Source organism: Triturus cristatus, chromosome 4_2, assembly GCF_964204655.1.
Source record: "Triturus cristatus chromosome 4_2, aTriCri1.1, whole genome shotgun sequence".
Lineage (NCBI taxonomy): Eukaryota > Metazoa > Chordata > Amphibia > Caudata > Salamandridae > Triturus > Triturus cristatus.
In genome coordinates, this window is record NC_140586.1 from 325,724,087 (window position 1) to 325,739,349 (window position 15,263).

Here is a 15,263-nt window from a genome sequence, read left to right on the forward strand (position 1 = left end):
GATTTAACAGTAAGGTCCTGAATGTTTCCGCCAAGCTGCTTTTTTTTAAATCTCGGCTAGCACTATTCTGAACATGAGTTTTAATGATAACGGGAAAGAGGAAAGCGGGAAGCATTAATGGGACGGAGAAAAGACCAAGAGCCAGTAATACCATACTGTCCTTTCTAAATCAGGCAGTGGGAGTGTTATCAGATGAAATTTCCTGTGCCGTGGTAGAGCTTGCTGCTTATCATCAAGCTATTGTGACATCTGGAGACACAGAAGGTGAGGGGGCTGTTAGTTTACCTGCTGTCCCCTCTGATCCTTCCCTTGTCCCCCCTCCCTTTTATCAGTCTTTATCTTCTAACACTGATGCACATCCTAATAACGGCAAACCTACTACCAATGAGTGCTCTGATGATACTCAAAGACTGGGAGGCCGATGTAAAATAAATAACTCAGGTCAGTACCTTCTAACAAACTAACCAGAAAGCCTCCAATTGGCCCTAGGAAGGCATCAGTGAAGGCTGCATGTGAAAATAATGCTGATAATTCCACTGTCCCCAGGGCTTGATAAAACTAAAAGCTATTTTGCAGAACTTTTTGGGAACTTTGAACACAAGATTTTAACAGGCCTTAGCGCTTTTGGAACTCAGATTTCTGCCTAGGAGCATTTAGTGGGAAATCTTCAAAGGTCTGTGGACAATATATAATCACACATCAAGAATCTATCCTGGAAGCCCGCCCTGAGCGCTAACAGTCGCACCACCATAGCGGGAGATGTAATCCCCAAAAGCCTTTCCTAGGGCATTTCCGGATGTACTGAGCCCCTTTTGTCCCAGGTAACCTATACGACCCCAATGCCCTCATATGCAGACGTTTGCTCCCTACACAGAAGTTTTCATCTTCGAATAATGGTGATCTCAACAACCAGTCTGCTTTTTTTCCTGTTCGGCCGTCCAGCTATAGCGATCCCAATAACCCCAGAATTGCAGCCCCACACATATTAGAAAAAGCCTCCCCAGTAGATTACAATCGTACTAATGCCATTAATCTACCCCCAGCGACCACCCCCTATGTTCTCATAATGGTGGACGTCCCTCCTTTAAGGAAGGATGCTCAGAAAAACTACGACCAAGTCAAGAACAAAGTAGTTCATTGGCTGGCGACCAGGGTTAACGCACACCAGCCTCTATTCCAGATTTTGGCAGAGGAGATTATTATGGTTCGCAGGGTGGGATGCATTGGGCCTCCTCAGAAGATGTTCCCAGGTTACTGTACAACAGTTACCTTTAGCAAAGCCCTGCGGGCAGGTTTTATCCTCTGTACCACTAAGGACTCAATATCAGTTCTTCCTCTGGGCTTTTTTTTAACCACCGCACATTTCTGGGATACCTGGTAAGGGAGGCCTGTGCTCCAATCAGAAAAGGCCGCAAGATAAATCGGCCAATCATCCATGCCATAGTAGCACTGCAACTATCCAACTTAGTGACCGTTTTTCTCCTCTGAGTCAACTGGAAGATCTTGATTGACTGAGCCCATTGTAGAGGGCCCGGATAAGGCTCTTAGGGTTCTCAGCTGGAACACAGCCGGGGTACGGAACAAGTTAACAGATGCTGGTTGGCTGAGCATGTTGACAACATTTGACATTATTTTCCTACAGGAGACGTGGGACGTTACACGATGTCTGCATTTGGACGGCTTCACCTCTTACACAGAACAAGCGACCTTTTTGTCCAGTGGGCGTGCTAGCGGTGGCATAATCACATTCGTAAATTTGAGCCTCAATTGTAAAGTAGTTGCTTTGAAATCTAACTCGAAAGCTGTTTTGGGCATTCTTTTAACTTTTACAAACAGGTGTAGATTGCTTGTTATTAACTTTAAAAATGCAGCTATGTCTAAGAATGCATTGGATGCTGTTACCAGTCTTAAAGCTTTTATAGAAGATTTTTATCATTCCGAACCCCCATCTACTGTGATTATGTTAGCCGGGGATTTTAACGTACATCCATGTTATTCTTGCCTTGATAATGTCGGCACTGAGCTGGAGTGCTCACCCACCGACCAGGTGCACCTCAAGCACACACATCAAGGCAATTCCGTTAATAGTTTAATTATGGAGTCTAATGGACCCTAATCATGAAGGTTTAGTCCATAGAACACCTACGTTTAAGTGGGGGGGTGTCATAGTTGTATAATAGATTATATCTTCGTGTCTTTTTGTTTGTCCTTAGCCCTTGTAGAATTTAAAGTTTTATGGTATAATTTGAGTGATCATAATCCCTTGACGGCTATTGTTCTCTGGGACAAAAAGCTTACTGGTATAGCACCTCTATATAAGGAACCAATTTTTCTTACCGAAAAGGGACGGAGGGTCCTGTGGGCCTCTATTGTCCCTTCAGACTTTGTCCATAACTTGGTTTTTTCTTGCCGAGTTGATTTTCATTTAGGTCTCTCAGAGGAGGAGCCGGCGCAAAGTATTATGTTGTCCTTTTTGAATGTCTTAAAGTTCATTTAATCTGCTCTCTGTAAAGCAGGTGCAACTCCTATGACTCAAGTAGTTAGATGGTTCGACAAAAAGTGCTCTAAAGCACATAAGGATCTGTGGAATCTCCTGCACGAAACACCCCGGTGTCAGGAGAAGGTTAAAAGAGCCAGGGCAATCAATAGCTCGACCTGTAAGGAGCTCAAGACTCAATTGAAAGAGGAGACCTGGGATAATCTTTTGACTGCCGTCCGATCATAGCCCACTATTGTTGTTTTGTCAATCCATAGAGAGACGACCCCCGATCCCTTCCTGGAGACTTAATCCGTTGGCATTGGAGGATATCCCATATCAGACCTCCTTGACTACGTTTATTGAATCCTTCTTCCTCGCGAATGCACATACGGCGTCCTCGACTTTGGTGGAATGGGAGGCCTTCAAGGAGGTGGTAAGGGGGTATTGTATGGGACAGTCATTTGGAGCGCAGTGGGAAATACGCAGTGAGATCTTAGAACTAGAAGGGAAACTACGCCGGTTGGACAATGCTCAGGGTGCTGACCCCGCTTCTCTGCTTGAGTTACAGGAGACGAGGGAGACCTACCAGGAGGCACTAAACCTACTCAGGTGCCATAGTTTCAAGGACTACCTGGATAGGATGCAGAGGGAGGAGGGGAGGGCTGGAAGGCTTCTGGCATGACTGATCCAACCGGAAACCCGTGGGTAACCTGTCACCCAGTTACGGCAGGACACAGGTGAGCTCCTTTATTTAATTTATTTATTTATTTGTGAAATTTATATAGCGCACAAATACCCTGGGATGTCTCGGCGCTGTGAATGATAGAAGAGCAGTGAAGATGAGTGGTTACTGGTTGAAGAGCCATGTCTTTACTAGCTTCATAAACGTCAGGAGGGTGGGACTGGCCTTGATGTGAAGAGGGAGGGTGTGCTCTAGTCTTGCTGTAGCAACTGTAAAACGTCTATCTCCCCATGATGATTTCTTTGTGCGAGAAATGGTAAGAAGGCAAGCTGAAGAGGAGCGCAAGGGACTGTTGGGGGTATACGGGCAAAGTACTTTTTTTATGAACTCAGGTCCAAAATTTGTTATATCGCTTTGTATGCGATGCAAAGTGCTTTAAATTTAGTTCAGCTTCTGATTGGCAGCCAGTGAAGTTGACGTATAACTGGGGAGATGGATTTAAACTTGGGAGTGCCAGACAGTACTCTGGCAGCTGAGTTCTGAAAGAGTTGCAATTTTTTTCAGGACTTTCTCCTGGGCATTTAGGAGGAGTCCATTACAATAATTGATCTTCGACATAACCAATGTGCACATGAGGGTTTTGCCGGCGCTGGGGGGGGGAGGAATGGAAGAAGTTTACTTATCATTTTAAGGGTGTAGAAGGATGAGGAGACAACAGAGTTCGCGTGGTGAATGAACGAGAGCTTGTCATTGAACATTACGCCCAGGTTCCTGACCTTAGTGACAGGTCGTGGAGGAGATCCCAGATCGGTTGGCCACCAAGTGGGAGACCAACCAGGGGATAGGCTGGCAAAAATCATTACCTCCGTTTTTTCGGAGATCAACTTTAGGCAGTTAAGTGTCATCCAGGAGCTGATAGATAGCATTCCTTCCTGGAAACTGGCAGCAACTTCTACTCCGTCATTGTGTACTGCCAGCACCAGTTGGGTGTCGTCGGCGTACGAGGTTAACCTCATCCCGTGAGCTTTGATGACCCTGGCCAAGTCCGACACATAGATGTTAAATAAGGTCGGACTTAGGGAGGATCCTTGGGGTACACCACAGGGAAGGGTAAATACAGGGGAGTAGAAGTTGCCCAGTTTACCTGACTGGGTACAGTTGGCGAGAAATGAGGTTAAAAGGGCTCTGGCCTTATGCAGAATGCCGATGGAGGAGACACGGTCGATCAAGATGGGGTGATCGACCGTGTCAAAGGCCGCGGACAGATCCAATAGGATCAGGACTGCTGCACCACCTTGGTCTAGGATCATCCTGATCTCGTCAGAAACCTTAATGAGGGCCGTCTCGGTCCCGTGGCCCTTCCTAAATCCAAATTGGGTGTCGTCCAAAAGATTGTTATGGTCAATAAATTGAGCTAATTGGGTGTTCATTATTTTTTCGAAAATTTTAGATGGAAAAGGGAGGCAGGCAATGGGTCTATAATTTTTTGGTTCTGAGGGATCGAGATTAGATTTTTTGAGTAGGGGTTTGATGATGGCCTTTTTCCAAACTGAAGGGTAGGAGCCTGTGTGGAACATTGAATTGCAAATATTGGTGAGGATAGGGCCTATGGAGTCCGGGATAAGTTTTAAAATGGAAGGGGGGCAAGGGTCGAGGGGGGATCCTGATTTGATGGAGAAGATAAGCTCTCTTATCTGATCAGGTAGAACCTGACTGAATTCTGAGAACACAGTGGCTGGGGCGTTGGTTAAAGTGTTTGAATTGGGATGGCCTGAATTGACCTGATTTGAGAAGTTTGCGTAAATTTGATTGACCTTGTCTTCAAAGAAGTTAGCAAGAGATTTACAAAGGACCAGGGAAGCATCTATGGTTGAGCTCGTTGGTGGACAGGATAGTTTGGTTACCACCTGGAATAGCTGTTTGGTGGAATTTTTTTTGAGCCGACTCTATTTGTGTAAGATAATATTTGCTTTTCTCTGCGACGATGAGATGTGTATATTTAATCATCGCGTACCTTATATCGTGCTTTATCATTGTTGTCGTAGTGTTTGCACCAATGTCTTTCTAGGGTTCTGCAGCATTGTTTCTCTAATCTAAGCACCTCTGAGAACCAAGGGGCGGAGGGGGCACTTCGATTAGTGGAAACATTCTTAGATGGTACTAAAGTGCTAAAGGCATTATGTAGCCAGTGTGAGTAATTATTAGACCCTAGGTCGGGGTCTGATGTAAAGTTGTGTTGGGTGGAGGAGAGGGTTGTTTGTAGAAGATGGGCGTCAATATTCCTCCATTCCCGAAGCTGTTTAGGAGCGCGGGAGCCAGTGCACATGCGGTTAGTTTTTCTAATCTGAATAGTAAAAATTACTGCAGAGTGGTCAGTCCAGGTCAGGGGTATAACAGAAGATAGGGAGATGTTGCTATTGTTAGTGAAGAGACCATAAAGTGTGTGGCCCGCCATGTGAGTGGGTTTTGTAACTAGCTGTTGTAGACCCGCTGATAGTAGATATTGTTATAAGGGAAAAAGAGTCCTTATCATCTGGGGATTCAAAGTGAAAATTAAAGTCTCCCAGGATGGTGTAGTCGGGAGCTCCTGCCACTGGCTCTATCAAGCTATCTAGAGCTGTAAGAAAATCAGCTCGAGAGCCTGGTGGGCGGTAGAGGAGGGTTCCTCTGAACGATTGGGTGTTTGAAAGCATGACTGAGAAGGTCAGTGCTTCACAGACCGGTGGGCCATTTGTATCTACTTTAATTAGATATTTATCTCGATAAATAATAGCCAAGCCACCGCCCTTCTTTAAAGGTCTATCCTGTCTGAGTACGCAATATCCGTCGGGAGTGGCGGCGCAGACGTCGAGTCCAGAAGAAGAATCACCCCACGTTTCAGTTATGAATAAAAAGTCTATATTATGGTTGGTTAATAGTTCGTGAATTTCAAATTTATGCTTGGGAAGGGAACGTGCATTTATAAGGGAGGAGTAAATGAGTTCAGGTTTGGAATATGGGGGATGAGAGCTGGGGGGTGGGGACAAGGTGGGTAGCACCAGCTTGAACACACAGTTGGGGCAGCTGTGGAATGGTTTATTGGTTAGTGCGTCCATGCTGGAATGGGGACAGTGATGAGTGTTAATTGTATTGCTGAATTCCATAAGCTGAGTGCTTGTGTAGGATACTACCTTTTTGCCTGTTGTTGATTTTGGGGGACCAGGGGGACTGGCCCTGGGCCTGGTCGAGGCGCGGACGGGCGCAGACGAGCTTGCCTTTGGCGCGCCCGCTGCGCACACGCGCCATTTCCTCCCCTTATAGTGCCCGGCCTGGTTGATAGAGGAAAAGCTAGACCGCTAACCTTGCCAAGATGGCGGTTCTGAGTGGCCCTGCCAGGAAGTGAGTCACCTCGAAGTATGTGCTATTTCCCGGGGTCTCCCTCCACAACAAACAGTCCGCTAATGACTGGCGGTGGACCGGGGAGACTCCAGGGCGCCAAGGTGTTATTACACTTCTGTCGGATGAGTGCTAACCACGCTGTCTAAGTAAGTGTCACAATCATGCAAGATTTGATTTTTAAATGAGAATTCGCCACTATTAAAAATGACAATAAAAAATGACACTATTAAAAATTACACAATTTTCACAATTTCAAGTACAATGTTGCAAATGCAGTTTCTTTAAGCTTAAAAAGACCAAAGGTTCGGCGCAAAATAAAAAGGTCTACAGTTTCTAATAAGGAGCACTAACAGAGATGCTGCCGCTAGATCTTACAATTAAAGCAGGTTCGAGCCAGCACTAGAACATTTTCTGTCTTCTCTATAGTCTGGACGATATTACCAGTGCTTTTCACAGTTACTATGAGAGGTTGTACACTGCCGTGGCAGCAGCTGACCCGTCCCTTATTAAGGACTTTCTAGACCCCTTGCCATTTCATGCTGTGGATCGCCAGACACAGGAAGAGTTGGGAGGCCCGGTGAGTGCACGAAATTCGGGCGGCCATTAGAGACATGGCAACAGGTAAAACGCCGGGACCTGATGGTCTCCCGGTGGAATTCTACAAGCAGTTTACCACAAGTCTGGCGCCATGGCTGGAGATTGTCTATGCTGATTCACTTGACAGGGGTGAATAACCTGGTACAATACAGGATGCACTTGTGAATTCCACTCCCCAAAACTAAAGAGACAGCTGCCAGAGTGATGGATTTTAGACCCCTTTCAATATTAAACCTGGATTTTAAAATCCTTAGTAAAGTCCTGGCACGTACGTTGCTACCCCACATGAAAGCCCTGGTTCACCAGGACCAGAATGGCTTTATTCCTTCCCGCTGTACCTCTTAGAATCTTCAGAGACTCTACTCCGTTTTGTACCAGGAGGAACATTAATGGGACCAGCGGGCAGCAGTGTTGTCAATAGACCTGGGAATACCTCGTTGAGGTCATGCTGTGAATGGGCCTTGGGAACAACTGGGTGAAGTGGGTGTGGCTCCTTTATGCGTCTTCAACTGCAAGGGTCAAAACGAGCAAGCCAATCTCTGCTCATTACACGATCTTCCGCGACACGCGACTGGGGTGCCCTCTTTAGCCCCTCCTGTTCGCTTTGGCAATAGAGCCGCTCGCAGTAAGGGCCCAACTAGGGGGAGCTGGACTGGGCCTTGGGATAGGCACTCGGGTATATACTATTTCACTCTACGCGGATGACCTGTTGATCTATCTTGGGGATGCAGTCAATGGCACTGCATAAGCAATGCAGATTCTAGAGAGCTTCGGGAAAATATCCGGTCTCCGGGTTAATAAGGCTAAGACGTATTTGTTTCCTATAACAGGTCCACCACCCCGACCGGAGGCTTTACAGCTGGAAATACAGTGGGCTTCCCACTCCTTTAAGTACTTGGGCATCCAGGTATTCCACTCCCTGGAAGATCTGAAGGAGGGAAACTTGGGTAGGGCAGTGAGGTCAATCAAATCCGGTGTTCAGTTCTGGCGCACTCTCAAATTCCCTATTATGGCTAGGATTTCTCTATCCAAAATGGTAATGTTACGCCGGCTTTTATATTACTTTGTCAACCTCCCAGACTTGATGGCACCGAGCTGGTTTTGCCCGCTGAACTCGCTACTGATAGAATTAGTGTGGGACGGTAGGCACCTGAGGGTCTTCTTGAGGAAGCTACAGCGCCCCATGACGGAAGGTGGGCTAGGAGTTCCAAACTTTGAGTTTTATATGCTGGCTGCCCAACTGCATTGGTTGGCGCAGTGGTTGGGGGAGGTGAACGAGGAGGGAATATGTTTTTTGGAGCCGGATGGTCATCCCCGCTTGCTGCTACCTAAACTGTTAGTCCCGACTCCCCGTATCACTCAGTGTTACAGCACACTGAGCTACAGGCATGCAAGAGATCTCTGGATAAAGTTAAAAGGGCCCTGAGATATACTCCTATGCTTCCCCTTGTGGGCTTACCACACGGTACTCCCATCTCATTATTTCCTGAATACCAACTAGAGTCTTGGACACAGGTGGGGGTGGAAAATGTAGGAGACTGTTATTTGGAAAAAAGCCTTCTGCCCTTTGAGGAACTGGTGGAGTGTAGTGGGCTTCCTCCGGGACAGTTCTTACACTATGAAGCCTTAGTACACACTTTTGGACAATCGTGGGGAGAGGGAAGGGAGGAACCTAAGACCCACCCAATCTTACATGCACTGATAACCTTGGGTACGGCTGGGCACCAGGTGAAGTGGTTTTATGCCACTTTGCTTACTGTGTCCATGGATTCACTGGGTGGCTTGCGAGGGAGATGGGAAAGGACATTAGGAGGCGAACACACTGATGCTAAATGGGGTAAAATCCTGCAGTCCCTGAAGATTTCTCGCAACACACACCTTCAATATAAACGAATTAATGTCATCCATATGACCTACGTGACCCTTCACTAACTTAACATCACTTACGGAGGAATATGCGCAAGTGCCCGAGATGTGCCCACCCTGACGCCGACTTCATGCACTTGCTCTGGGATTGCCAAACAATACACCCTTTTTGGGATGCAATTATTTTTAAACTTAAAGAAGTTTTGGGGAGGGAATTGGCATCTACGGCCCGGGTGTGTTTGTTAGGACTCTTTTCTCGTCCACAGAAACGCACGGTTGGGAACTGATTGATCGACTTAGCCCTGGGTCTTGCTAAGCGCAGAATTTCATTAGTATGAAATCTGCACAGGGACCTAAAGTTGAACACTGGAATCAGTATGTGATTAATTGGGCGGGTGCTGAGGGTAGAGCAATGAGCTGAGAGGAAGCTAAAGGAGTGCGGAAAAGCCCATAGCTGATTAATGTAAGAAAATTATGATGTCTTGGGAACAGTTGGTGCACACTAGCGAGGAGGATGGAGAGGGGGAGCAAGATACCCCCAGTGATGACATTGAGCCATGATGGTTTGTTGTGGTGACAAGTGATTAGGAATATGCTGGACAATGTTGGGGAGGGAACTTTTTCCCCTCTCGCTTGCTACACCCCGGTGGGCCTTCCACCTCCTTTTTTCCTTAAAAATGTTTAATTTTTTATATTGTGCTATTCTGTCATACCCTATTGCGAAGCGACCGACCACTAATGTGAAAGACTCAAATGAAATGAATATTTAGTAATGGAAGATATCATTGTACACTCAGATCCTGAGGTAAGTAAGTTCTCACCTGATTGTTGAACTGCGGTACGGCAATAAACATGCAAACCACTGACTGGGGCCCCCTTGTGGTGATATATCTTGTAAGAGCATGTTGACCTAGAGGATGGCGCTATCTGTAGATTTATCTACTGTCTGTGTGTTGAACTGTGATATAAGAAATGCCAATAAAAATAAGTTAAAAAAAATAAATAAACAGTTGCTTTAATTATGCTCAGTTACCTGACCTGCCTTTCCACTCAGGTGCAGGCTCTGGCAGCAGGCATTGTGATGTCAGAATTCAACTGTAATAAGTTAATATTGAGCGCCCCCCCCCCATTCCACTCCTGAATCCACCCCCACCCCCTCTCCCGTGCCGGCTGCATCTGCATGGTCAAGGTCATGACATTTACAAATTGCTGTTATGCATATTTATTAAAAAAAAAAAAATCACACCCACCTCATGTGCATTAAAGCTAGGAGGGTTGCGAAAGTTTGTTGCTCTAAAAATTGGCCTGTGGTTTTAAAACGTTTGGGAAGTGCTGTCCTAGGCATAAGGAATGAAACCTACAAAGCTGGCAGCTCAAAACTATGAGGGTAGCTCAGACCGTACTTATCGCTAAAATGGACAGAGAGCCAGTGATGGTGTTGTCATACCATTCATCAATTTTAAACGTAGATACTTACATTTTCAGCAATGGGTTAGCAAACAGACTTATTTTAGTTATCTCAGCCTTTGTACATGAGGATCAATGTGGATTCATGCACAAAGAAACATTAAGCAACATACATAGGCTGACACGCTTCCAACATACCATGGGCAGATGATGAATATGCACTGGCCCTGCTACACACTGAACAGGCTTTTGATTCAGTCTGTTGAGCCAACCTGTAGGAAGTTCTGTGAACAATGGGTCTGGGAAAGACATGCATTAAATGAGTACAGTTGTTATAGACCAAACCAGTGGCCAGGGTCCAAACAGCTATTTCAGAGCAGTTCGGAATGGAATGTGGAACAAATAAGAGCTGCAGTCGGCTATTTGCATTGGTGATTGAGCCATTGGCCTGTAGATTACTTGAAGCACTAATATGCTAAGGAATTCAAGTGGAGGCTACCACACGCGTTGCGTCTCTAAATACTGACGACACCTTAGTAAATCTTAAGACACCTGATTTATTCTGCTCCAAACCTGTAACACCAGTTAGCTGAATACAGTGAAGCATCCGGATTATATAAATCAACCGCACAAGATCTCAATTATTTCGGATAGGGGGACTTCGGGATTTGGATGTCGGTGCATAGCCAAGGGCAGATATTCAGATATGTAGGCATAAGGATTTCCATGAATAAAGCAGACAGTGAGAGACTAAATAGAGGACGCGAGACAGATGGATTTAAGGCTTCAATTATATTCTGGAACACACTCCAGCGGTCGGTAATGGGTCAGGTAGCACTTGCCAAGATGGCATTTTGCCCAGATGCTTAGATATATAGCAAGGGGCTATATACATGATTCCAAGGCAGTTTTTTGTAGTTTTAAATCACTTATTGGTGGAACTGATCTGGGCAAGTAAAAGGAGAAGGGTCAAACTAGATACTTTGAAGTAAGAATGGGAATAAGGTGAGCTGGAAGTTGCAGATTTAGAGCTGTACTACATGGTGGCACATCTACAAGATGCATTGCATTCGTTGGACGAGTTGGTCAACTGGGAGAAGAGGTACTTAAATGCACGAAAAGAGGGGGAGCACTGCAGAACCTACTGATGAAGAGACGGGGAGCCCCGAGACAATTACCTTATGTAATTAGGTATGTCTGTTTCATATGGGATAGGCTGTTCAAGACAATCTTCAAACTCCCACCGTTCGCCCTGGAAATGTCGATTTTGAGTATCTACCCCTTTGGTCAGATTGCTAACACTATGGCAGTAGACAGTTGAAGGAGCACAAGATAACTTTGGGATGGTGGTGGCCAATTTCTGCAATACGCACAACTGGCTCACATAGATAGGAGAATATGGACCTCTTTTCTGGAAACCTCACCACAGACACAGACGATGATCATGTTATTGGCCCTACCCTGGAGTAGGCACTTAATTTCTAACATATACAGAGCTCTGTGGGCAGGCAAACCATTCGAGGCCTTAAAAGTTCGAGACAAGAGGAAGATTGGTTGACAGTGTGTTCAGGTGAAGTCTGTGTCCAGCAATACACGTTTCAAACTAATACAGTATAATTATATCCAAATGGCATTCATTACTCCTGTTAAACTGAATACAATTTACCAAGGCAAATCAGCACAATCTCGATGTGCCAGGTGGAGGAAGCAGACTTTCTACATGTCACATGAACTGTCCAGTTTTACATGCTTTCTAGAAGGAGATTACCTGCAGGATTGGGCGATACATGAAAGACGGTCAAACAACTACAATAAAACAATGCTTGCTGGATCTACTCCCTTAAAGGGGAGGGGGCTCATGGGGAAAAGGTTTTTCAGATTGGGTGCTATTGCAGCTAAGAGACAGATCATTATCTATTGGACAAGCTCTAGCACATTGCCCATGAAGGGTTGGATCCTCGATATGATGGAATGGACACATGTTTCCCATCCGCCAAACTCCAAGTCAGGCTCACAGCCATAACTTTCTGTCATTCCTGTTTGGAAGTACTGAAATCTGAGAACAGGATAAGATTATGACACTTGGGGTTGTTTTGGATGCCCTTCTTTCAATAGAATGTCAAAAGTGCCATAGCTGCATTTAACTGCAATCATAAAATTCTTCATAAAACTCAGCATTCGCTGATTGAATGAGACAGGGCTACTATAGCTACGGGCCAAAATATTGGCTCTAAAACTGATCATGTCTGATGGGTATTCATGACTACAAAACAATCATTAAATGTAAAACACCACACTTTATTTTCTTAAGACTATTGAACAGTTTGATTAAGCCTACCTCCTCTTCTGAATCTTCATTGCATTGAAGGGGGGAGGATAAATCAGCAGCCTCAGACTTCTGGAAAAAGAATAACCACAGAAATCAGTGAGGACCTTACATTTAAAACAGCGAAACGGTTTCACGCAGCAAGAGAGAGCATGCACATGTTATGTAAAGTAGCCAATTCAAGGTAAATTATGAATTTAAAGTAGATTTCACATTTTAGTGAACAGATATAAGAAATCTGACTTAAGATGGCGGGACAAAGCAATACTGTGTTTTGCATTTTTAGATGAAAATAATTTTCAATAATGTCACGCCATGCCACTTGTACAGCCTCAGAAAACCTGCTTCTACCAACCTCCCATTAAGCCTGATCTCAAACATTCAGTCACCAGTTGTGGCCACTTGGGATTTATATATCATGTACAATGACTTAGAATAGGGATATGTAAGGGGAGATGATTTTTCTGAAATCTTCGGTCATATTGACTAAAATGAACCTATCTTGAAATAAACACAGATAGGAGTACAGTTATTAATGCATAGCAAGCACCTTTTATCAAACACAAATATAGCCCATCTTTTAGAGAGTGTATAAAGGATGCTCCTCAAACAAAGGGATGCAGGTAAAAGAAGAATATCTAAAACAGAAGCTATTGTAAAACATATTAAAGTTAAGAAGAAACAAACATTCCAGGCACAGGGAATGGCTTACCTTCAAATGTGTCTGAAGCAACTTTCAAGCTTGTACCAGAGACTGGAGTCAAGGAGGCTTATTTCCCTATTGGGAAACAGAGCCCGGCCATGCATCTGTCATAATGTTTCACATTCAAATGTATTTGAGCAACTGAGGAGAACCTGTAGGGACACAAGTCCTATCAAAACTTGAAACAGCCTGATGGCTTGCCCTGCCTGATGTTTAACCCCAATGGACTTCACAATCTTCAAGTTACCTGGAAGTGCTTCAATATTTTGTGTGTCACTGGACAACATAGCATATGCTATGACTCTGCCTTTGTGGTGTGGTACCCAAAGTGTACCTCCACCCATACTCAAGGCTAGCTATTACTCCTTGATACCAGACTATTACTCGAGTGAGTGTTGGTGGCAGAATATTATTGTCATGGATAAGGCTTTCGTATTTGTACACCTGGAGAGAAGTGCACCTACTGATCTCTCCGCTGAAAAGTGCAACCCGTCTTAATAGCTGTTGTCCATCCTAGAGTGTGTATTGTGTGAAATGACATATGCTTAAAGTGTAGGGGAGCATGAGACTGCAGGATGACTATTACAGACAGTGTGTGTGGGCGTACACAAGATGATGCTTTGCCAGTAGCTTTTCTGGGTGAGAACCTGCATGCTCCTTTTCTCCCTGGGTCCCTCTGTAAGAATGTAAATGTCTGGTAGGCTAGGGGAGAATAATCATCCATTCCCTGCTAAATCTGTCCACCCACTAGAACAATGAAACACTTACCCATTCCTGTGTTGTACTCATCCTCACACAGCAACAAGGGAAACGTGGCTGAGGGTTTCTAGCTTGAATTTCTTTTAACAATCTTGACCATTTTCTGGATGGCTTTATCTCGACGTCACCATGTGGAAAGCCCAGGAGCGATAAGCACAAAGACTCTAGATGCAATTCATGCAGACTGTAGGAATACCTAAATGTTGAACAAAACATGCACTTTTGTTGAGTCCATAGACTCAATAGTGAGCCTGTGGACCAATGAATTTATATTTGTCTTGAAACTGAGAAGAAACTCAGCATGATCCAGCACAGAGTGACAGGGCCCTGCTTTCTACGATCTTCACCAAGGGTTTGAAAAACAGCCTTGAATTCTTTAATGCACCTTGCTTTAAAGTAAGAAGAAGCAGTACTGCCCAGAGACAGGAGCAAGAAAGAAGAAATAACAAGGGTTAGTTAACTGAAAGCCTGTGTGAAGGTGATCACTGAGAAGGAGTACACAGGAGTTACAGGGCCTTGCAGCCCAGCTGGAAAGAAATGCCCTGTAAGTAAGTTGACTGAGCAAAGATGGAGAAGCTGCATAGATGTTGGAAGTATTTTTTACGCTGAGGAGCCATCATCATTCCTGACCTTTCCAGTATCTCTTGGGCATTCATATCTAGCTTATTTAAGCCCCAGAGGAACATGGAGATTTCTGTTCTTCACCAACAGTCTTAGGGATTTTCCTGGTGTGATCAATCTCCTTGATTTCTGAATAGTTTCAACCAGATCTCCAAGCCAATTGTTCCTGTGATATTGGTATTTAAAGTTGCAATTGGCTGTTGACCCTAAAATCAGGGATTTAAAAATTATGCTTTTGGGCACTGCAAGACAGTGCAATTTGTCCAAGGTTTCTGAAGCAGAAGAATAGCGAGGAAGAGCTAGCTCCAATCTAACTGCAGCAGTCTGGATACCATGTAGAAGTTGGAGAAGGTAATTAGGGGAGCCCAGAAAAAAGAAGTTCCTATAGTACAGCCTGAATCGCCAGTGGGTGCATGTGAGTCGGAAGAAGTGGAAACATTTTCTG

The 15,263-nt window shown here is 44.8% G+C and overlaps 1 protein-coding gene across 5 annotated transcripts in view; it reads right to left on the reverse strand.

Annotated features, from left to right (window-relative positions):
• Positions 1-15,263, reverse strand: part of SWT1 (SWT1 RNA endoribonuclease homolog) — a 976,200-nt gene that overhangs the window by 634,068 nt on the left and 326,869 nt on the right. For all 5 annotated transcript variants that reach the window (XM_085601694.1, XM_085601692.1, XM_085601689.1 and 2 more), the window contains one exon: positions 12,748-12,807. In XM_085601694.1, the coding sequence (XP_085457820.1) occupies positions 12,748-12,807 (60 nt within the window). The remainder of the gene's footprint in view (positions 1-12,747; positions 12,808-15,263) is intronic.